Source organism: Colius striatus, chromosome 29 (genome assembly GCF_028858725.1).
Source record: "Colius striatus isolate bColStr4 chromosome 29, bColStr4.1.hap1, whole genome shotgun sequence".
NCBI classification, from domain to species: domain Eukaryota; kingdom Metazoa; phylum Chordata; class Aves; order Coliiformes; family Coliidae; genus Colius; species Colius striatus.
In genome coordinates this window covers 977,929-999,760 of record NC_084787.1, presented here as the reverse complement: position 1 = coordinate 999,760, position 21,832 = coordinate 977,929, and the positions used below count along the sequence as shown (strand labels likewise).

Here is a 21,832-nt window from a genome sequence, read left to right as displayed (position 1 = left end):
GGGACCCCCAGCACCACCCTCACCCCCTTTTCCTGGGGGGGGTTTTGGGGGGTGTTCCCTGTCCCAGGCTGGGGCAGAACTCGAGTGTCTGTGGGGTTTGAGCTTTATTGCTGGAGCTGTTTGGCTCAGGCTCTTGCTTCCTCCCCCTTCTCCTCCACAACCTCCCCCCTCAAGTCCTTCAGGTCATATTTTGGGGGGGCTGGGGGGCTCCTTCAGTCCTCCCCCCCCCCCCCCACCCCAGAGCTCCCCTGGCTGTGTGCACGTGCCAGCCCAATCCAGCCCCCCCGAGCCATCGGCCTCTGCCGGGATGGAGCTGAGGCAGGAGGGGGGGGCTGAGCCCTGAGCCCCTGCTTGCCCCCAAAAATAAGGGGGAGGGGGGGAAGGGACCCCCCCCAATCCCCTCCCTGCTGGTGCTGGGCTGGAGGGGCCCCCTCTGCCCTCACTGCTGCTCCTGCTCCTCTTCCTCAGGAAGCTTCTTGCGGGTGAAGAAGCCCAACTGGGGTGAGAGGGTGAAGGGGGGTTGGTGGGGGGGTGGGAAGGCATCCAGAGCCTCCTCTCCCACCTTCCCCATCCCCTCCCACCCCCCAAAAAAAGCCCAACATCCCCCCCCTCCCCCCTCACCTTCCACAGGCAGAAGCTGATGAGGGCCAGGAGCAGCAGCCCCCCCAGGATGCTGCCCACCAGGATCCAGAGCGAGATGGGCACCCGCTTGCCCTGGATGATCTCCAGCACCAGCTGTGGAGAGCAAAGCAAGGGGAAGAGCAGCCCCACAGCCCCCAATTTTGGGGGGGATGGGGAAGGGATTGGGGGGCTGGGTCCCTACCTCCCTTCTCTGTGCCCCCTCCTCCAGCACCAAGACGCTGCTCCCCGGGAGCCCCAGCCAGACCCTGCTGATGATCTTCACACTCCTGAATTTCGCCTGGGGAGGGAGGGAGGGGAAAAAAGGGGGGGTTCAGAGGTATTTTCCCCCCCCCAGCCTGAGCTTTGTTGCCTTTGTTGCCCCTCCCCACGCCGCTCACCCCGCGGAAGAAGCCGTCGTGGATGCTGCGCAGCACGTGCAGCGACGCGGCGCGGCCACGCTCCAGCCGCCCCAGGGAGCAGCTCAGCTGCTGGCACCAGGAGTTGCCACAGTCCTACAGGGGCAAAACACGGGGTGGGGGGAGGTCACCCCCAAATCTATTTGAGAACCCCCCTGAACCTTCCCTCAGCCCGTTTTGGGGGGGTGTGGGGGATGCTCACCAGCCTGTCCACGCGCAGCAGATCCTCGGGGTGCACGGGGAGCACCCGCGGCGCCTGGGGAGGGGGCTGCAGGGTGCAGGAGGCCTGGGGAGGGGGAGAGAGGGGGGGTCAGTGCTGAGGGAGGGGCACAGGGATCCCCTTTTCCCCCCAGGACCCCCCTCAAACTGTGCCAGGGCCTCACATTGTCGGGCAGGACGCGTGTGAGCGAGAGGAAGGCGGCGCGGCCGTAGCCCAGCGTGGGAAGGGCCATGTGCAGGGTGAGGTTCTGCACGGGGTAACACCCCGAGTTCTGCACCTGGAGGGGGGGAGACACACAAAGGGCTGAGCCCCAAACCCCCCTCCCTCACTGCAACCCCCTCCCCAGCTGCCCCTCACCTTCACCGTGCTCCTGAACTCGGGGCCGGGGCCGTGGGGGAAGGTGCTGAGCGGCTGAATCTCGTAACGGTGCAGGTTGGTGTCGCTGCCGGGGCAGGAGCAGGATGGGATCCTGCCCCCTGAGCCCCCTCACCCCAATTTGCCCCATCCCCACCTCAGTTTGACCCATTCCCCCTGAATTTACCCCATTCCTCCCCCAATTTACCCCATTTGCCCCAATTTACCCCACCCTCACCCTAATTTACCCCATTCCTCCCCAATTCACCCTATTTCCCCCCCCAGTTTGCCCCATCCCCACCCCAATTTACCCAATTCCTCCCCAATTTACCCCATCCCCACCCCAACTTACCCCATTCCTCCCCAATTTACCCCATCCCCACCCCAATTTACCCCATTTCCCCCCCAGTTTGCCCCATCCCCACCCCAACTTACCCCATTCCTCCCCAATTTACCCTATTTCCCCCCCAGTTTGCCCCATCCCCACCCCAACTTACCCCATTCCTCCCCAATTTACCCCATCCCCACCCCAGTTTGCCCCATCCCCACCCCAGTTTATCCCATCTCCCCCCAGCCCCACCTGGAGAGGAAGAGCTCGGGCTCGTAGCGGATGGGGGCGAGAAGCTGAACCCTGTTGTCCTCTGGTGTCTCCTCAGTGCTGTCACTGGAGGGGGGTTGGAAATGGGCTGTGAGGAGCTCAGGAAGACCCCAAAACACCCCCCTCAACATCCAGCCCCCTGGGTGCAGCCCCCCCTTATGCCCCCCCCATTACCTGGTGGCCTCCAGGGCAACCTCAGCTCTGTCGAGGAGGATGGAGCAGCTGAACTCCAGCTCCAGGGTGAAGGAGACCTCAGGGGAGGGGAGAAGGGGGGTGGGATGAGCATAGGGGGTCCCAAGGGGGTCCCAAGAGGTCCTGGGAGGGGGGGTCTCCGTTCTCTACCTTGGCCAGTGAGTGAAAGACGGGGTAACCAACGCTGCAGAGGCGGCGGTGACCTGGCAGGGCTGAGCACTCCAGTTTGACTGGGCTGCTGTCCTGTGGAGGGGGGACAGGGGCACTGGGGGGGAGCTGAGAACAGGGGTGAGAGGCCCAATGGACCCCCCCTCCATGGACCCCACCCCCCATCTCCAACCTGGGATGAGTTAGAAGAGGACTGGAGGGGGCCATGTGGGCCAAATGAGCTCCCATCCCACAGCTGGGATTGATTTAGGGGGAAGATTTGGGGGTCCATGGACTCAATGGCCCCCCAGTTTCAATCTGGGATGGAGAGAGGGGTCCATATGGGTTCAAGGGACCCCCAGCTCCCTCCTGGCATGAAAACAAGCCAGAGGATCCATCTGAGCCTTTAGAGCCCCCAGTCTCTGTCCTGGGCTGGGCTGAGGGTTCCATACTGGGCTGGAAGGGCTACAATGGCTTGGGGAGGGGCTCAGGGGGTGCCCACACAGGTTTAGGGGACCCCCCTCTCTCCACTAGCCCCCCTGCCCTGGTACCTGGAGCGTGAGGCTGGAGAAGTGCAGGTTGCTGGAGAAGTGCAGCAGCAGGCTGCTGTTGTAGGCGTTCTCCTTCTTGTTCTCCAGCTCCACGGCCACCAGCACCTTCCTCCGGCCCCTGCGCAGCACGTGGGGGCTCTGCCTGTGTTGGGGGAGGGGTTACAGCCCTGGGGGGGGTCTCTGGGGATACCACAAGGACCCCCCCTCCTTGTACCTGGAGCCCACCACGTCCATGGTGGCTTTGAGCACCAGGTCTGTGACACACTCATCATCCTCCCCACAGTCCTTGAAGAAAGGGATCTGGAAGGATGATGCCAGGGGTGCATTTCAGCTCTGGGCATCCACCCCTCACCTCAGACACACCATCCCCAGCCCCAAAACCAGCAGCACCAGCACCCACCAGCTTCCTGATGGAGGTGGGAGACGCCTCATCCAGCACCAGCCCAGTGGGCTCAGGCAGCGCCCAGCGCACGGCCAGGCTGAGCGGCCGCAGGTACTCCGTGGTGTCCTGAGCCAAAGGGGTGAGAGTCACCCTTAGTGCTGCTGGGGGTGGGAGGAGGGATGTGAAACCCACCCCCCTGTCCCGGGGAAGGCTCCTGGGGGCACTCACCAGCACGTGGAAGGGGAAGTGGAGGCAGCTCTGGCGGCCCAGCGACAGCTCGAGGCGCTGCTGCAGCAGCCGCCGGCCGCCCGCGTCCAGAGCGGCTCGAGAACCCGGCGGCTTCTGCTCCAGGGACACGTTGTACCGGAGCTCTGCGGGGGGTGAGGGGGGTCAGGGCCTGGGGACAACCCTGGGAGGGCTCTGGGGATGCTCCAGGGACAGCCCTAGGGGCTCTGGGATGCTCCAGTGCTTGAGTTGCTGGGGACACCCCAGGGATGCTCTTGGGATGCTCCAGGGACAGGCAGGGATGTCCCAGCAACAACCTGGGATGCTGCTGGGATGCCCAGGGACACCCAGGGATGCTGCTGGGATGCCCAGGGACACCCAGAGACATTCTGAGATGTCCAGAGACACCCAGGGATGCTGCTGGGATGCCCAGGGACACCCAGGGATGCTGCTGGGATGCCCAGGGACACCCAGGGACATTCTGAGATGTCCAGAGACACCCAGAGGTGCCCAAGGATGCTCTGGGGATGCTCAAGGATGTTCAGCAACACTCAAGAGATGCTCTGGGTCCACTCCAGGGATGCTCCTGGGACACCCCACAGACATTCTGGGATGTTCAGGAACATTCTGGAGATGCTCCAGGAAAACCCCCCAGGGATGCTCTTGGGACTCTCTGGGACATCCAGGGCTGCTCCAGGGGTGTCACTTGGATGCTCTGGTGACATTTGCCCACCCCAGAGCTGCTCCAGGGGTGGCACATGGATGCTCTGGTGACATTTGGCTGCTCCAGGGTTGTCACACGGATGCTCTGGTGCCATTTGCCCACCCCAGGGCTGTCACATGGATGCTCTGGTGACATTTGGCTGCCCCAGGGCTGTCCCAGGGCTGTCACACAGACACTCTGGTGCCATTTGCCCACCCCAGGGCTGCCACACAGACACTCTGGTGCCATTTGCCCACCCCAGGGCTGCCACACAGACACTCTGGTGCCATTTGCCCACCCCAGGGCTGCCACACAGACACTCTGGTGCCATTTGCCCACCCCAGGGCTGCCACACAGACACTCTGGTGCCATTTGCCCACCCCAGGGCTGCCACACAGACACTCTGGTGCCATTTGCCCACCCCAGGGCTGCCACACAGACACTCTGGTGCCATTTGCCCACCCCAGGGCTGTCCCACAGACGCTCTGGTGCCATTTTCCCACGCCGGCGCCGCTGTGCGGCCGCTGCGGTCCCAGCCCCGTCCCCAGCCCGTCCCGTGGCTCACCGAGCTGCCGCTGGCCGGGGCCGGGGCCGCGGGGCCGGGCGCGCAGGCAGAGCCGAGCCCGCAGACACACGGCCGCGCCGCCGCCGCGCCGGCAGTTGCTCAGCACCGCGCTGATGCTCGGCGGCTCCACCCGCAGCGACGCCTCCAGCTGCACGATCCGCCGGGACCTGCCGCGCACCGGCGGCGTCAGCGGGACCCGGCGGCGCGGGGAAACTGAGGCACGGGAGGGGGACGCGCCCGGCCGGGGACTCACCGCAGCAGCACGGCCGCCCCCTGAGCGCCCAGCGCCAGCTCCACCAGTCCCGCCCCGTCCGGGACCCGCTGCCCGGCCACGCTGCGCCCCAAGTAGCGGAGGGAGGGTCCCAGCGCCGCCGCCGCGATGCGCTGGGGAAGGGAGGGACGGAGGGAGGGGAGCGGGGGCTTCGCTGCTGGCTCGTATAAGGTTGTGCTCAGGATAACGGAATCCCTCCCCCACCGCACAGAGGTGGCAACGAGAACCGACCCACCCCCTTCCCTTCCCTTCCCCTCCCCTCCCCTCCCCTCCCCTCCCCTCCCCTCCCCTCCCCTCCCCTCCCCAGCCTCCTCCCTGGAGATTCAGGGTGAAATGGGGACATTCTGTGTCCCAGAGCTCTGGGGAGAGCTGGGTGAACCCCATCCTGCAGATTTGGGGTGAACTGGGGACATTCTGTGTCCCAGAGGTCTGAGGGTCCCCATCCTGCAGATTTGGGGTGAAATGGGGACATTCTGTGTCCCAGAGCTCTGGGGAGAGCAGGGTGATCCCCATCCTGGAGATTTGGGGTGAATTGGGGACATTCTGTGTCCCAGAGCTCTGGGGAGACTGGAGAAGTTCCATGTCCTGGAGATTTGGGGTGAACTGGGGACATTCTGTGTCCCAGAGCTCTGGGGAGAGCTGGGTGAACCCCATCCTGCAGATTTGGGGTGAACTGGGGACATTCTGTGTCCCAGAGATCTGAGGGTCCCCATCCTGCAGATTTGGGGTGAACTGGGGACATTCTGTGTCCCAGAGATCTGAGGGTCCCCATCCTGCAGATTTGGGGTGAACTGGGGACATTCTGTGTCCCAGAGATCTGAGGGTCCCCATCCTGGAGATTTGGGGTGAACCAGGGACACCACATCTCCTAAATGTGGGGGCAAATGGGAGGGTTCCACATCACAGAGGTTTGGGGTGAACAGGGGCTTGGACTGGGGGTGCAGGGGGCTGAGGGTGAAGCTCCCCAGGGCCGTGGCTGTGAGATGCTCCGTGTCCTGGGCACAGGGAACTGGGGACACTGGGTGCCCCAGGGGTGCAGGTTGTGCTCACAGAACCCGCTCACCACACGGCAACAAGCCCCTCCAGCCCTCCCTTGACGCCAGCTCACCTGCTTGCAGTGGGGCAGGAGGGTGCCAGGGGCCCCGTGGTAGATGTAGACGGCCCCTCGGTGCCCGTCCTCCAGCGGAGCCCCCACCACCACATCGCTGAAGCCGTCGTGGTTGAGATCCGGCACAGCAGCCATGGCGTAGCCAAAGCGCGAGTCCTGCGGCTTCGTGTCGGTGTGGAGGGTGCCAGAGGGGACCAGGAGCCTCTGGAGGGGGCACAGGGTGGTCCTTGGTACCCCACAGAGCCCCATCTGCTCCATACATCAACTATGAGAGCTCAAAGGGGGGTTGTCTGGGCTGTGCATCCCCCCTGGCATCACCCCAGCTCTGCTGAGCCCCCACAGACCCTGCTGAGCCCCCTCAAACCCTGCTGAGCCCCCATAGACCCTGCTGAGCCCCCCAATCCCTGTTGAGACCCCACAGACCCTGCTGAGCCCCCCAATCCCTGTTGAGCCCCCACAGATCCTGCTGAGCCCCCTCAAACCCTTCTGAGCCCCCTCAAACCCTGCTGAGCCCCTCAAAGACCCTGCTGAGCCCCCACAGACCCTGCTGAGCCCCCCAATCCCTGTTGAGCCCCCACAGACCCTGCTGAGCCCCCCAATCCCTGTTGAGCCTCTACAGACCCTTCTGAGCCCCCTCAAACCCTGCTGAGCCCCCACAGACCCTGCTGAGCTCCCTCAAACCCTGCTGAGCACCCCCCAAACCCTGCTGAGCTCCCTCAAACCCTGTTGAGCATCCCCCAAACCCTGCTGAGCACCCCCAACCCCTGCTGTGTGTCCCCCCCCGAGTCCTGCCACATCCCCCCTGCATCTCCCGACCCTTCTGTGCATCCCCAGCCCCACTCCATCCCCCCCCAAGCCCCCTGCACCCCACCACCCCCATCCCCCCTTCGCAGCCCCTCACCTGCCCCACTCTGTAGAGGTACACCCTGCCTGTCTCCTTGCTCTGGGCACCCAGGAACATGGGAGCTGCCACCAGCAGCACCTCGGTGTCGCCATCCCCGTCCACGTCCAGAGCACAAACCTCGCTGCCGAAGTAGGAGCCGATCTGCCGGGCACAGCAAGGGCTGAGTGAGGCTCAGGCAGCCCCAGCCCCCTCCCACAGCTGCCCAGCCCCCTCCCCACAGCCCCCACCTGCTCCCCCAGCAGCGCTTGGGCCACTGTCACGCTCCCCTCGGCGTCCAGCTGGAACAGGATGACTTTTCCCTTGTGCTGGAAGCGAGGGGCTCCGGCCACCAAGAGCCGCTGCCCGTCCGGCAGCCGCAGCGAGGACACGGCGTAGCCTGGCGTGGGAGAGCCCAGGGGGGGTGGGAGAGCCCAGGGGGGCTGCTGAAGCCCCTGGACATGGCTCCAGGTCACCCCAATGTCCCTCAGTCACCCAGGAGCCCCCAGAAGCCCCCAAATCTCTGGGGCACAGAGCATCCCCGTCACCAGCTCACTCCACATCTCCAGGACACGGAGCGTTCCAGGTTCACCCCACACCTGTGGGACATGGAACTCCCCAGCTCACCCCAAAACCTCCAGGACACAAAGTTCAACCCCAAAACCTCCAGGGCACGAAGCATCTCCAAGAGCACCCCAGTTCTCCAGGACACACAGAGCCCCTGGGTCACCCCCAGCCTCAGGGACACGGAACCTTCCCAGCTCCCCTCAAACCTCTGCGAAACGGAGCGTGCCCAGTTCACCCCGCGGCAGGACACGGGGCCCCCAGTTCACCCCAAAGCTCTGGGACACGAAGGGTGTCTCAGGGACCCCCCAGTACCCAGATAGGCCGCGTGGTTCTTGAGCTGCAGCGGGAACTGGCCCTGGAGAGCCGCCCGGGACGGGACGATGCGCCCGCGGCCGCTCTCCTCCAGCACCGCCCCGTCCCAGCCGTACGCTCCCACGGTCCCGAACAGGAGCCCGTCCTGGGCAGGGGAAGGACGAGGGATGGTCATTGTGTGTCACCCCCTCGAGGCTGCTGCCTGCCCAGCCACACCTCCCTGGCCCCAGCCCCTCCCCAGAGCTGCCCCGTGATGCAGACGCACAGCCCGGCAACGGCTGAGGGTTATTTTCCACTTCACCTTCCCCTCCCGTCCCCTCCAGAACTTCCCTGTTCCCTCCAGCCCTTCCTCATCCCCTCCAGCCCTTCCTCATCCCCTCCAGCTCTTCCCCATCCCCTCCAGCCCTTCCTCATCCCCTCCAGCTCTTCCCCATCTCCTCCAGCCCCTCCACATCCCCTCCAGAACTTCCCTGTTCCTTCCAGCCCTTCCCCATCCCCTCCAGCCCTTCCCCATCCCTTCCCCAGCCCCTCCTCATCCCCTCAATCCCTTCCCCATCCCCTCCATCCCTTCTCCATCCCTTCCCCAGCCCCTCCTCATCCCCTCAATCCCTTCCCCATCCCCTCCATCCCTTCTCCATCCCCTCCACCCCTTCCCCATCCCCTCCTCATCCCCTCCCGTCCCTCCCCATCCCCTCCATCCCTTCCTTGTCCCCTCCAGCCCCTCCCTGTCCCCTCCATCCCTTCCCCATCCCCTCCATCCCCTCCTCATCCCTTCCATCCCCTCCCTGTCCCCTCCATCCCTTCCTTGTCCCCTCCATCCCCTCCTCATCCCCTCCATCCCCTCCTTGTCCCCTCCATCCCTTCCCCATCCCCTCCCCCTCCCCTCCCCGCAGCCAAACCTCCAGCACATGGACAGAGAAGCCGATCTGGGCCATCTCCAGCTCGAAGGAACTCTCGTTGTAGCCGTGTGTCCCTGGGGGCAAGGGGCAGGAGATGATGTTTCCCCCCTCTGGATGCCCTCCCAGCTCCTCCCCAGCCGCTCAGCACCTTCCAGGCTGAAGATCCTGTCTCCCAGAGCGTCCACGATGTCGTTGAGCGCCGCCTCGTCGCTCACGTTGAAGAAATACTTGTGGTGGGGGCGGCTGGCGATGGATTTGATCTCCCGGATGAAGTCCTGCGGGTCCCGGCGCCGCCGCAGGTAGTGACCCAGCACCTGGGGGCGAGGCGCGGCGTCAGCCCCGGGGCCGCATCCTGCTCCCCGCGGGGGTCGGGGCCGGGGGGCGCCGCACCGCGATGGCGTAGCGGGTGATGTTGCGCCTCTCGCACTCGGCCAGGGCCCGGGGCAGCTCCTCCCCGTCGTGGGATTCGCCGTCGGTCACCACGAGCAGCAGCCGGGTGGCGCCGGCGCGGCCGCCGAGCTCGGGGCTGAAAGCCTCGGTGCTGCCGGGGCACAGACAGCGGCCGCGTCCCTCCCCGGCCACAAACCTGAGCCCAGCCCCAAACCTGACCCCCAGTCCCAAACCTGACCCCCAACCCAACCCCATCCCAACCCTGACCCCCAGCCCCATCCCAACCCTGAGCCCAGCCCCAAACCTGACCCCCAGCCCCAAACCTGACCCCCAGCCCAACCCCATCCCAACCCTGACCCCCAACCCCAGCCCAACCCTGAGCCCAGCCCCAAACCTGACCCCAGCCTCAAACCTGACCCCCAGCCCAACCCTGAGCCCAGCCCCAAACCTGACCCCAGCCTCAAACCTGACCCCAACCTCAAACCTGACCCCCAGCCCCAACCCTGACCCACAGCCCCATCCCAACCCTGAGCCCAGCCCCAACCCTGACCCCAACCTCAAATCTGATCCCCGGCCCCAAACCTGACCCTCAAGCCCATTCCAACCCTGACCCCGACCCCAAACCTCACCCACATCCCCATTCCAATCCCAACCCTTGATCCCAGCCCCAATCCCACCCTGACCCCAAACCTGGCTCCCAGCCCCATCCTAATCCTGACCTTGATCCCAGCCCCAATCTCATCCCAATCCCATCCCAATCCCATCCCAATCCCAGCCCCAATTCCAGCCCCAATCCCAGTCCCAGCCCTGTCCCATCCCAGTCCCAGCCCCATCCCAGCTCCGTGCTGCTCACCAGGCCGTGTGGATGGCCATGGCCGTCCTCGTCTCCCTTCCCTCCTGCCGGCTGATGTTCTTGGCCGCCTCCATCACCTCCTGTGCCGTGTGGTACCGGCCCAGCACCCACTCGTGCACCGCGTGCTCCCCGTACTGCAGCACCCCCACCTGCACCGGGGGGTCAGACATCACCTGCACCCCAAAACACTCCCTTGTGCCCCCAAACACTCCCTCTGTGCCCCAAACCATCTCCCCTGCACCCCAAAACACTCCCCTGTGCCCCAAAACACTCCTCCTGTACCCCCCAAAATCTCCCCTGCACCCCAAAACACTCCCTTGTGCCCCCAAACACTCCCTCTGTGCCCCAAACCATCTCCCCTGCACCCCAAAACACTCCCCTGTGCCCCAAAACACTCCTCCTGTACCCCCCAAAATCTCCCCTGCACCCCAAAACACTCCCTTGTGCCCCCAAACACTCCCTCTGTGCCCCAAACCATCTCCCCTGCACCCCAAAACACTCCCCTGTGCCCCAAAACACTCCTCCTGTACCCCCCAAAATCTCCCCTGCACCCCAAAACACTCCCCCTGAGCCCCAAAACACTCCCTTGTGTCCCCAAACACTCCCTCTGTGCCCCAAAACATCTCCCCTGCACCCCAAAACACTCCCCCGTGCCCCAAACCATCTCCCCTGTGCCCCAAAACACTCCTCTATGCCCCCAAACACTCCCTTGTGCCCCAAAACATCTCCCATATGCCCCAAAACGCTGCCACATGCCCTAAAACACCCCCTCTGTGCCCCAAAACATCTCCCCCGTGCCCCAAAACACTCCTCTACACCCCCAAACACTCTCTTGTGCCCCAAAACATCTCCCTTATGCCCCAAAACACTCCCTTGTGCCCCCAAACACTCCCCCTGTGCCCCAAAAGCTGGGGACAGCGGCATCATCCCGGGGGTGGCATCGCCCAGGGCACAGTGGCATCGCCCTGGGGACAACGACCTTGAACCCTGGGCACGATGACACCCCTGGGGACACGGCCGTGGGCTCGGGGACACCCCCAGACCTGGATCTGTCCGGGCCCGATGAAGAACCGGCCGAGGATGTTGCTGAGGAAGTTCTGCACCTCAGCCCAGGGGTAGATGCTGTTGGAGCCGTCGAGGACGATGACGATGTCCATGTAGGTGGAGCATCCTGGGGGCGGGTTACAGGGGGGACCCAGACGTCGGTGTCACATCGAGTGTGACACGCTGGGTGACACGGGGCCACCCCCGTCCCCTCCATCCCCCCCGGCTCACGCTGTGCCGCGGGCGCGATCGTCTCCAGCGGCCGCAGCTCCGCGTCCAGCCGAGCGCAGAGGCCGGTGCTGAACACGGACGTGCCGCAGGTCTGGGACCACAGCGGGGCACAGGCCTGGGGAAGGGGACACACGGCCTGAGCCATCACCCGTGCGTGTGTCCCCCCCGCCCCGCCGTGCCTCAGTTTCCCCCCGCTCACCACCGCGCCGCCGGCCGCCGACTCCAGCAGCGTCATCCCGAGGCGGCCGCTGTGCTCGGGGAGGAGCCACGGGGCTGCGGAGCCTCCCCCCCAAAAAACAACCCGCGGAGGGGTCAGCAGTGGGGTAACCCCCCAGGACCCCCCCCACGACCCCCCGTGCCCGGGGTGCGCCCTGGCACCGAGCCCGGCGTGGCGGCACTACCGAGGTTGGCTTTGGCACACGTGGCATTGGGGGGTCCCACGGGGCACTTGTAGATGTCGCCGCGGCCGTCGCTGTCCCACGGGGCGCCCACGAGCAGCCTGAGGGGACACGGGGAGGGGAAGGGGGGGAGGGGACATGGGTCACTGTCACCCCCCCCCCGCCGCCCGCTTTGGCTACTTCACTCCTGGCCACGACGCCAAACTCCGGCCGCCCCCGCCGCCGGCACCGAGCCACGGAGCTGCCCGTCTGTCCGTCCGTCTGTCCCTCCGTCTGTCCCTCTGCCCGTCCGGTCTCCCGCCGACACCCCAAATCCCCCTCCCCAGGGGACCCCGGCGCCGAGCGGGAGCAAAACGACCCCCAACCCCCCCCCCCCCCAAATCTACCCCCGCAAAACACCGACGGCGCTTCGGCGGCAGCTCCCGGCGTCACTTTGCTCCCCCAATTCCCTCCCTGCCCCCCGAATTTCCCGTCTCTCCCCCAATTTCCCCCCCCCCCATCCCTGCCTCAGTTTCCCCTCCCCGTGTCACCACAAGCTCTCCATCCCACCACCACCTCCCAGCATGGTTTTTGGGGGGCGGGGGGGGGGTGTGTGGGACCCCCGTGGGTGCGTCCATCCCCCACCCATGGGTGCCACTCACCACCTCTCCCCGTCGCTCGCCCTCAGCAGCACTTTGTAGCCGAACTGTCCCTCGGCCGGGCCGTGGAAGAGCCGCGGGTGCCTCACGTCCACGTTGAACCCCACGCACAGCGCTGGGGACGCGGGTTTTGGGGGGTAGGAGGGGAGGGGGTGAGGGTGGGGGGCACCCATCTCCCACCCAATGGCCGGGGGAGAGGGGGGGACTTGGGGATTTGAGGATGGGGGGAGCGGGTTCGTAGCCACGGGCTCGAAATTAAGCGGATGGGGGGCTGAGCACCCCCAAATAACCCCCCCAGCACCCCAAAAACCCACCCAACGCCCCACGTGCGTCACTGACCCCCCTCAGCACCCACATATCGCACCCAGCACCCCAAACACAGCCCCTGGGACCCTCAAAACAGCCCCCAGAGCTCACATATCCCACCCAGCACCCCAAGAACCAGCCCCCAGGACCCCCGAAACAGCCCCCAGAGCTCGGATATAGCACCGAGGACCCCAAGAACCAGCCCCCAGGACCCCCGAAACAGCCCCCAGGACCCCGGGAGGCTCTGGGGGGAGCAGAATTCCTCCGAGGGTCTGCGGGGGGGTCTCGGTCGGTGTTGTCTTTGCTTCCAAAGTGCTGCCCACTCCCCTCCCGCCCCTCCCGAGAGGGAAACTGAGGCACGGGGCAGATCCTCGGGGTCACCGCTGGCTCCGTGCCTCAGTTTCCCCCCGGTCGGGCCAGGGAGAATCGATGGGTCCCTCCCCCGCCCACCCCTCCCCCATCGAGAAAAGTGGTCAAAGAGCCTAAAAAGTCCCTTTTTGTCCGTTTTCCCCCCCCCAAACACACAAAGATTTTCCATGAAAGGTGTTTTTCTCTCTCCAAGCTCCTCTCAGCCGCCGCGGTTTCCTTCCACCCCCGCCCCAAAACCCAGCGGGAGGAGGGAAGGGGCTGCTCGCACCCCCCCAAATAAAACAACCCCCAAATACACCGAGGAGAGGCGAAATAAAACCCAAACCCGAGTCGTTTTCCCCTAAAACCTCCCGTTTGGATTGAACGCCGAGCTCGGGGTTAACGGCTCCCTCCCGGCTTCCCCATTTCACCCCCAAATCAACCCGGTTTTGACCCAGTTTTGGATGCATTTCGGGTGGGGGGGGGTTACCTGGGAGGAAGAGGAGGAGGAGGAGCGCGGGGAGAAAGCGCCGGCACCCGCCGCCCGTCATGGCCCCGCGGGCAGCGGCGGCTCAAAGGTGACTCTGTCTCCGGACACCGCGTTAAATACATCCTTTTTTTTTCCCTTTTCCCTCTTTTTTTAAGGGTTTTTTTTTTCCCTTTCCTCCTTCAGCTTCAATTGGCTGCTAAAAATAAAGCGGCTGGAGCAGCCTGGGCTGGGCTCGCCCGTGGTTTGGGGTTGTTTTCAGGAGTTTGGGAGAGGGGAGAGAAAAGAGAAGTGGAGAAAAAGACGGGAGGAAGAGGAGGAAAAGAGGGGGGAAGGAAGAAAAAGGGGGGGGGAAGGAAGAAAAAGAGGGGAAAGGAAGAAAAAGAGGGGAAAAAAGGGGAAAGGGAGCGGGGGGAGGGGTTAAAAAAACAGTAAAGGGGGAAAAAAGGGAGAAAAAAGGGGGGAAAGTGAGAAAAGGAGAGAAAATGGGGGGAAGGGGAAAAAAAGAGGGGGGAAAGGGGAAAAAAGAGGGGGAAAAGGGTGAAAATGGGGAGATAGAGAGAGAAGGGGGAGAAAGGGAGAGGGAAATAGGGGAAAGGGGGGAAAAGGGAACAAGAATGAGGGGGAAAAGGAGAAAAAGGGGGGAAAAGGGGGAAAAGGAGAAAAAAATGAGAGAAAAATGGGAGGAAAAGAGGAGAAAGGTGAGAAAAATGAGGGATAAAAGGGGGGGAAAAGGAGGGGAAAAGGGAGAGATAAAGAGGGGGAAAGGGAGAGAAAAAGGGAGAGAAAAGGGAGGAGGAACAGGAAGAAATAGGGGAAAAGGGGGGGAAAAAGGAGAGGGAAACAGAGGGGGAAAAGGGGTGGAAATGGTCCCTGTGTGAGGTTGGAATCATGGTCTGTGGGGTGGGAGTCACAGTCCATGGGGTGGGAATTGTGGTCCATGGGGTGGGTGGTCCCTGAGTGGGGCTGGGGGCTCGGGGGTCCCTGCTGGGCATCCCCATGGTCTCTTTTTGCTGCCACATCCTCCAGGTGTCACTGTCACCTCCTGGCTGCCGTCCCCATCCCCTGGAGAAGAGCAAGAAGATGGGGGTGACCTTGGTGAGGACCCCTCCATCCCCCTCCAACTCCGAGGCACGAGAGTGACCCCCCAGCACCTCCAAACCCCCCTGTGGCTGTTGAAGAGGCTCCATGGCAGCATCCACGGCCGTCTCCTCCTGCCCAGCTCCAGGCTGCAGCTCCCTGGGGTCACCCAACAGGCTCCTGAGCTGCAGCCAGAAGCAGAGGCGTCTCCTGGGCTCGCTGGGCCACTCCAGCTACGTTTTGGTCCCAGCATGTTCCTTCAGCACCGAGACGCCGTTGCCCCGGCGCACGGAGCGCTGGTGGGTGAAGCAGAGCTCGTGGCTGCAGCACTCGCTGTCCATGAAGCTGGGGCACAGCATGAAGATGAACTCCTGGCTCCTCTCGATGCTCCCCACGATGCTGTGGATGCAGCAGCCCGGGCTGAAACCCCTCCCGTGGATGCAGAGGCGACAGGGCAGCGAGGAGCTGGGCAGGGACAGACCTGGGGCCGTTCCAGAGCCCACCCACCCCCCTCATGGTCCAACCCCAACCCCTGCACCCTGAAACTGCAGGGTCTGCTGTGCCCAGTCCAGCCCAGTGATGCCAGTAAGCCCAGCTCAGAGCCTCCAATCCATCCCAGTACCCCCAGTTCTGCCCAGTACCCCCCATCCATCCCACCACCCCAATTCAGCCCAGTAACCCCAGCCCAGCCCAGTAACCCCCATCCATCCCACCACCCCAATTCAGCCCAGTAACCCCAGCCCAAACCACTGATCCCAGTTCAGCCCAGTAACCCCAGCTCAGAACCTCTAATCCATCCCAGTACCCCCAGTTTAGCCCAGTACCCCCCATCCATCCCACCACCCCAATTCAGCCCAGTAACCCCAGCCCAAACCACTGATCCCAGTTCAGCCCAGTAACCCCAGCTCAGAACCTCTAATCCATCCCAGTACCCCCAGTTCTGCCCAGTACCCCCAATCCATCCCACCACCCCAATTCAGCCCAGTAACCCCAGCCCAGCCCAGTAACCCCCATCCATCCCACCACCCCAATTCAGCCCATTAACCAGTCAAAACCAGTGATCCCAGTTCAGCCCAGTAACCCCAGCTCAGAGCCTCCAATCCATCCCAGTACCCCCAGTTCAGCCCACTACCCCCAATCCATCCCATCACCCCAACCCATCTCAGTACCCCCAGTCCGGTCCAGTGATCCCAGTTCAGCCCAGTAACCCCAGCTGAGTGCCCCAAATCCAGTCCAGTACCCCCAATCCATTCCACTACCCCAATTCAGCCCCATACCCCCAGTCCAGCCCAGTGATCCCAGTTCAGCCCAGATGAATGATCCCAGTTCAGCCCAGTTGAGTGCTCCCAATCCATCCCAGGGCCCTCAGTCCATCCCACCACCCCAGTTCAGCCCAGTACTCCCAGCTCAGAGCTCCCAGTCCTTTCTCATACCCTCAGTTCAGTGCCCCCAGCCCAGACCAGCACCTCAAATTCAGGCCAGTATCTCCCACCCAGCTCCCCCAATTCAGCCCAGCACCTCCAGTCCATCCCAGCATCCCCAGTCCATCCCAGCATCCCCTGTCCAGCCCTGCCCAGTAAATCCAGCCCAAGAACAGTTGGCTAAATGGATTTTTAGTGGTTCAAGATGCTGTTGGAGTCCTCGGGGGCATCTGGTACAAAAGAGCCCAGGGAGCCACAGCCCACGGAGCAGGGAGAGGGCTGCAGCCTCCAGAGGAACCCCTGAGCTGCACCACAGACCCCACACCGGGGCTGAGGGGCCACAAAAAGGTGCTGAGGGGCAAAACAAATGGGTCTGAGGGGAGGAGATGGGGTCTGAGGGGGAAGGAAAAGGCTGGGGGGGGCAAAACAAAGGTGCTGAGGGGCAAAAGCAACGGTGATGGGGGAAGAAAGAGGGGCTGAGGGGAAAAGAGGGGGAAAGAAGTGGGTTTGAAGGGAATAAATAGGTTTTGAGGGGGAATAAAAGGGTGTTGGGGGCAAAAAAGAGTGTGGTGGGGGCAAAAAAAGGCATCAAGAGGTGGAAAAAGGTGCTGAGGGGCAAAAGCAAAAGTGCTGAGGGGGGAAAAAAGGGGTTTAAGGGGAAGAAATGGGGTTGAAGGGAATAAATGGGTCTTGAGGGGCAAAAAAAAGGGTGTTGGGGGCAAAAAAGAGGGTGGTGGGGGGCAAAAAGAGGCATTAAGAGGTGGAAAAAAGGTGCTGAGGGTGGGAAAAACAGAGTAGAGGGGGGAAAAAAGGGTGATGAGGGGGGAAAAAGGGAGCTGGGAGGGGGGAAAGGTTTCCAGGAGGTGGAAATGGGCTGAAGGGCAGGAAAATAAAGGCAGCTTTGAGGGCAGAAAACCCACGTGAGAGCTGGAAAGGGTGAGGGCACATGGCAAGGAGAATGAAATAACCAATGGAGATGAAATAAAGAGGCAAGACTTTGAGCTCCAGGCCCAGCTGCAGCCCCTGGGGTCTCTGTCTCTGCAGGAGCTTTAGTCAGAGGCTGTTTTGCCCTCGTTTGTCAGGCAGAAGCTCCCCAAGAGCTGAGGTTTCCACGCTGGGGTCACCCTCAGCCCTGGGTCACAACAGCCCTCGCTCAGTTTGTGATGGTTCTGGCCCAGCTGAGGGGACTGAGGGGTTGTGAGGGGATTTAGGGGCTGTCAGTGGAGCTGAGGAGGGGGGAATGAGCCTCAGAGCATGGAGGGAAGCTCAGTGAGGGTGTGATGAGGGTGACACTGCAGTGGCCCTGTCCCCTGCTGCCTGGCTGGGAGTGAAGCCAAGTTGCTCCCACTAACTGTGGTGGAAGCCACTGATTTGCTTTCTCCCACCCAGAGTCTGAAGGTGCTGAGGCTGAGCTGATGTTTTGCTTGGTGAAGCGTGAGCCCAGGGCTCAGGGGCAGTTCTGGTACCTTTCCCCTACCTGGCTCAGCCCAGAGCCCAGCACAAACCAGGAGACCCCAACCAGGGAACGGGTCCAGATGCCCAGATCTAAAAGGAGCCACTACTAAAGGGACAAATGTGAGCAGCAGGGAGGCTCAGAGGGTGAACCCCACAGCTCAGGGTGCAGGGAGGGAGGTGGATGCAGAGGTTTGGGCTCAAGGGAAGGGCTCAGGGTGTCCAAGGCCTGTTCTCACATAGAAAAATCCAGGTGGGACGAGCTGGGAGAGAGATGGAGGCTCAGGGAGACCCCCTGCAGTTGTTTCCTCCTCACCAGGAGGGCAGGGAGGGAGATCATCTCCTAGGCACAGCCCCACCTCACAGCTCAACCCCCTCCAGGGTCTGGGAGAAACACCCAAATGGCCTTTTCCAGCCCCAACCACTTCCCCTGTGGCTGGTTCTGGGTTGAAACCCCCCCTAGAAGAGAAGAGGGTGAAGGTGAGACCCTTCACACAGCCTGACTGACCCCACAGTGGGTGAGGGGGAAGAAGCAAACCGAGGTCTGTGGAGTCTCTGCCTCGTCTCCGGAGCCTGGGGCAGCAGCAGCTCCCTGCTCCCTCCCGGCTCCACGTCGCTGGAAGCAGCCAGGCACGAGGTGAAGGTGAGCAATGACACCAAGGTGCTCAGTTCAGAGGAAAAGCCCAGCCCAGGGCTCCCCAGACATCAGCCTCCTTCAGCTCAGGGCCTGCAGGCAGCGCTGCCAGCACGGCTACGGCTTCAGCTTGAGCCAGGGGTGCAGGATGGTGAGGATGGACAGCACGGAGGAGGCGAGGCCACACAGCCCCACGAAGCCTGGGCTGGTTCTGTACAGCCCCAGCTTGTCCAGGGGGATGAAGAGGTCGCAGGTGTTCTTCAGCAGGTCCAACAGCAGGGGGGGGTTGTTTCGGAGGACGTGCAGCAGGAGGCGGAGCTGGAGCTGCAGCCTCAGCGCCAGCTGCTGCAGGCGGGGCCGGGGCCGGGGCCGGGGCTGGGGCCCGTTGGAGCCGCCCTGGGCTCGCTTCCCGCTCGCCTCCCGCTCCAGCAGCAGCCGCAGCTCGTAGCAGTCGCGGCTCAGGTTGACAACCAGGGCAAAGAGGTAATACCTGCAGCATGGCCGGGGGGGAGCAGTGGCAGGAGCAGCACAGACACAAGCCCTGCCGTGCCTGGGGTCGGGAAAGCCTCTGGAGCTGCTGCAGCCCCAGCCCTGGCCTCACCCTGCCCAGCCCTGCGCTGACCCCTCAGCACCTCAGCTGTGGGATCCCCCCGGGGCTGGGGATATTAAAAGGGATCTTTAGAGCTGCTCCAGCCCAACCCCCTGCTAAAGCAGGTCCCACCTAGAATGGTGGGGTTGGAAGGGCCCTGCAGAGCTGCCTCAGCCCCAGCCCCTGCTACAGCAGGTTCCCCTGGCTCAGGGGGCACAGGAACGTGTCCAGGGGGGGTTGGGAACCTCCTGAGGAGCCTCCACACCCTCCCTGTGCAGCCTGGGCCAGGGCTCCCTCAGCTCAGCACCAAAGGAGTTAAAGATCTGGCACTTCTCCACTCTGGTGAGGGATCCTCTGGGTAGTTATTGCTGCCATCTCCTACCAATGCTCCCAGCAAGTGCATTTAGCAGCACTGATCTCAAATCCACGACAACTCCTGCCTCAGATGACCTGTTTTACCCCCTGGAACTGTGGCTCATCAGCCAAACCCTCACCCTTGCCCATGCAAAAGCTGCTTCCAGGGGCCAACCCCCAGGAGGGACTTTGAGAGGCCAAACACGAAGCTCTCACCACTCACCCCACAGCCACAAACACCAGCCCCTCGTCTCCACCAGCCCCTCACCTGAAGGATCTCTGGCTCCACTTCTCCTGGTCGATGCTGGGGACCAGCCCTGCCTTTCCTGCCCAGAGCACGTTGTCACAGGCGAAGTACATGGCCCTGTTGAGGTGGCTGAGGGTGACACAGAAGCGCAGCACCGTGTCTGACAGGTGAATGGCCCTTTGGGCTGCCTCCAGAGCCTCGGCCGAGCTGCCCAGGCGCAGCACTGCGGGCACAGACCGAGGGACGGGGGCTGAGCAGGGGCAGGAGGGGGTCTGTTGGGGATGGGGGGGTCTGGGATGGAGGGGTCTGTTGGGGATGGGGGGGTCTGGGATGGAGGGGTCTGTTGGGGATGGGGGTTCTGGGATGAGGAGGTCTGTTGGGGATGGGGTGGCTCTGTTAGGGATGGGGGGGTCTGTTGGGGATGGAGGGTGTCTGTTTGGGATGGGGAGGTCTGTTGGGGATTGGGAGTTTGTTTGGGATGGGGAGGTGTGTTGGGGATGGGGGGTTCTGTTGGGGATGAGGGGGAGTCTGTTAGGGATGGGGGGTCAGTTGGGGATGGGGGGTTCTGTTGGGGATGAGGGGGAGTCTGTTGGACATGAAGGGGTCTGTTGGGGACTGGGGGGGTCTGTTGGTCATGAGGGGGTCTGTTGGGGATGGGGGGGTCTGTTGGGGATGGAGGGTGTCTGGGATGGGGGGGTCAGTTGGGGATTGGGGAGGTCTGTTGGGGCTGGGGAGGTCTGTGGGGGACTGAGGGAGTCTGTTGGGGATGAGAGGGAGTCTGTTTCTCCCCTTCACTCACGCTTGCGGCTCAGGCTGAGATGAGCCTCCAGCTGCCTGACCCTGGCCAGGGCCCCGGCACTCGCCCCGTTCCTGCGCAGAGAGTCCCCAACAAGGGCACAGGCGTACTGGGCAGCCCTGGGGAGATAGCAGAGAGGCAGGTAACAAATAAACACCAGCAGGAAGGGCAATGGGGGGCACAAAGGACATGGCAAAGGGCAAGGGCAGAGTTCTGCAGCTGAGGAGGAACAAGCCCAGCAGCAGCAAAGGCTGGGGACGACCTAGAGAGCAGCTCCAGGAGAGGTGGGCAGTGACTAACCACAAGCAGCAACGTGGCCTCGTGGGCAAGGAGCCAGTGGCAGCCTGGGGGCAGCAAGAGAGTGTGGGCAGCAGGGCCAGGGAGGTTGTGCTGCCCCTCTGCTCTGCCCTGGGCAGGCCTCAGCTGGAATCCTGTGGCCAGGGCTGGGCTGCCCAGCTCAGGAGAGACAGGGAAGTGCTGCAGAGAGGCCAGTGCAGGGCTGCCAAGGTGCTGAGGGGCTGCAGCATGTGTGTGAGGAGGAAAGGCTGCAGCCCTGGGGCTGTTGAGCCTGGGGAACAGCAGCCTGAGCTCAGGGGCACCTCAGCAATGCTGCTCAGTCCCTGCAGGGTGGGTGTCAGGGGATGGGGCCGGTGTTTGGTGTGTGGTGGCCAGGGACAGGACAAGGGGTGATGGGCACAGGCTGTGACACAAGAAATGCCACTAAAACCCAAGGAGCAAGTGCTTTGGTGCTGAGGGGAGGGAGCCCTGGCCCAGGCTGCCCAGGGAGGGTGTGGAGGCTCCTTCATGGGACGTTCCCAACCCCCTGAACACGTTCCCGAGCCCCCTGAGCCCGGGGAAGCTGCTGTACCACGGCTGGGGCAGCTCTGCAGGGCCCTTCCCACCCGGGGATGTCTGAGCGCGCCCAGGCCCGCGCTGAGCCCGGGCAGCCCCGCGGCCGGACCCGGCGCCCGGCTCCCCGCGCCCCGCACCTGAGCAGCCGCTCCCGGGCCTGGCTCTGCGCGCTGAAGCGCACCCAGGCGTCCATGGCGGCGCCTCGCGAGGCTCCTTCCGGCGGCGCGACGGAAACCGCCGGGACCCCGCCCCCTGCCGGCAAAACAGACGCTGCGATTGGCTCTTTGCCGCGGTCAGTCTGTGTCAGAGCATTTCATTGGTTGATCCTTCCCACTTTCCGCCCCCTCGTCCCGCTCGGTTGTTTTGCACATTGATTCGTTCTTTCTTTTGTCATCGTGGCTACAATTGGACGGCTGCTCCCCAAGCCCCGCCCCCTCGCGGTCTCTCTCACTTGTGATTGGGCTGAGCTCCGCGAGCGGGCTCCTCCCTCTGCCCTCCCAAGACAAGCGAGTTCCGATTGGTAGTTCCCCGCCTCTCCTCGCCCACCCCCCGCTCTTCTGCCCTGTGATTGGCCGCTCCTTCCCCCTTTTCACCCCGCCCCAGCCCGGCCGCCATTGGTCCGTTCCCCCTGCAGTCCCGCCCCCTCGCTGAGGCGATCTCCACGCCCATTGGCCGGCGGGGCGGTGATTGGCAGCTCCCCG

At 63.6% G+C, this 21,832-nt stretch overlaps 2 protein-coding genes across 3 annotated transcripts; both read right to left on the bottom strand.

Annotated features, from left to right (window-relative positions):
• Positions 1–261: 261 nt before the first annotated feature.
• Positions 262–13,808, bottom strand: ITGA10 (integrin subunit alpha 10). 2 transcript variants are annotated; one of them, XM_062016138.1, is made up of 30 exons: positions 13,710–13,808; positions 12,569–12,680; positions 11,931–12,028; positions 11,729–11,811; positions 11,530–11,644; positions 11,298–11,425; positions 10,255–10,403; positions 9,402–9,552; positions 9,160–9,325; positions 9,012–9,085; positions 8,113–8,257; positions 7,485–7,633; positions 7,255–7,398; positions 6,354–6,557; positions 5,228–5,358; positions 4,975–5,141; positions 3,710–3,852; positions 3,500–3,607; positions 3,314–3,399; positions 3,100–3,241; positions 2,552–2,644; positions 2,384–2,460; positions 2,192–2,275; positions 1,615–1,699; positions 1,421–1,534; positions 1,240–1,323; positions 1,020–1,133; positions 824–919; positions 622–735; positions 262–496 (listed from the first exon to the last, which is right to left on the bottom strand). In XM_062016138.1, the coding sequence occupies exons 1-30, from the start codon at positions 13,768–13,770 to the stop codon at positions 440–442; spliced, it is 3,474 nt and encodes a 1,157-aa protein (XP_061872122.1). In that variant the 5' UTR covers positions 13,771–13,808; the 3' UTR covers positions 262–439. The 2 variants fall into 2 exon arrangements, with proteins under 2 accessions (XP_061872122.1, XP_061872121.1); XM_062016137.1 differs by having other exon boundaries at positions 433–496; positions 622–919.
• A 2,575-nt stretch (positions 13,809–16,383) lies between these two features.
• PEX11B (peroxisomal biogenesis factor 11 beta) lies at positions 16,384–21,382 on the bottom strand. The gene is made up of 4 exons (XM_062016154.1): positions 21,269–21,382; positions 20,283–20,398; positions 19,505–19,706; positions 16,384–18,783 (listed from the first exon to the last, which is right to left on the bottom strand). Exons 1-4 carry the CDS (start codon positions 21,322–21,324, stop codon positions 18,411–18,413), a joined length of 747 nt encoding a protein of 248 aa, XP_061872138.1. The 5' UTR covers positions 21,325–21,382; the 3' UTR covers positions 16,384–18,410.
• Positions 21,383–21,832: the final 450 nt, after the last annotated feature.

What these genes read in the sequence shown, in the direction of transcription:
- ITGA10 (XM_062016137.1), bottom strand. Translation starts at nt 13,770, where the DNA reads ATGACGGGCGGCGGGTGCCGGCGCTTTCTCCCCGCGCTCCTCCTCCTC. An exon ending in ATGGACGTGGTGGGCTCCAG is followed by an intron (nt 3,242 to 3,313) that starts GTACAAGGAGGG and finishes CCCCCAACACAG; the next exon opens with GCAGAGCCCCCACGTGCTGC. An exon ending in TGCTGCGCGTGGACAGGCTG is followed by an intron (nt 1,134 to 1,239) that starts GTGAGCATCCCC and finishes TTGCCCCTGTAG; the next exon opens with GACTGTGGCAACTCCTGGTG.
- PEX11B (XM_062016154.1), bottom strand. Translation starts at nt 21,324, where the DNA reads ATGGACGCCTGGGTGCGCTTCAGCGCGCAGAGCCAGGCCCGGGAGCGG. An exon ending in GCCCGGGAGCGGCTGCTCAG is followed by an intron (nt 20,399 to 21,268) that starts GTGCGGGGCGCG and finishes CTATCTCCCCAG; the next exon opens with GGCTGCCCAGTACGCCTGTG. An exon ending in TGGAGCCAGAGATCCTTCAG is followed by an intron (nt 18,784 to 19,504) that starts GTGAGGGGCTGG and finishes GCCATGCTGCAG; the next exon opens with GTATTACCTCTTTGCCCTGG.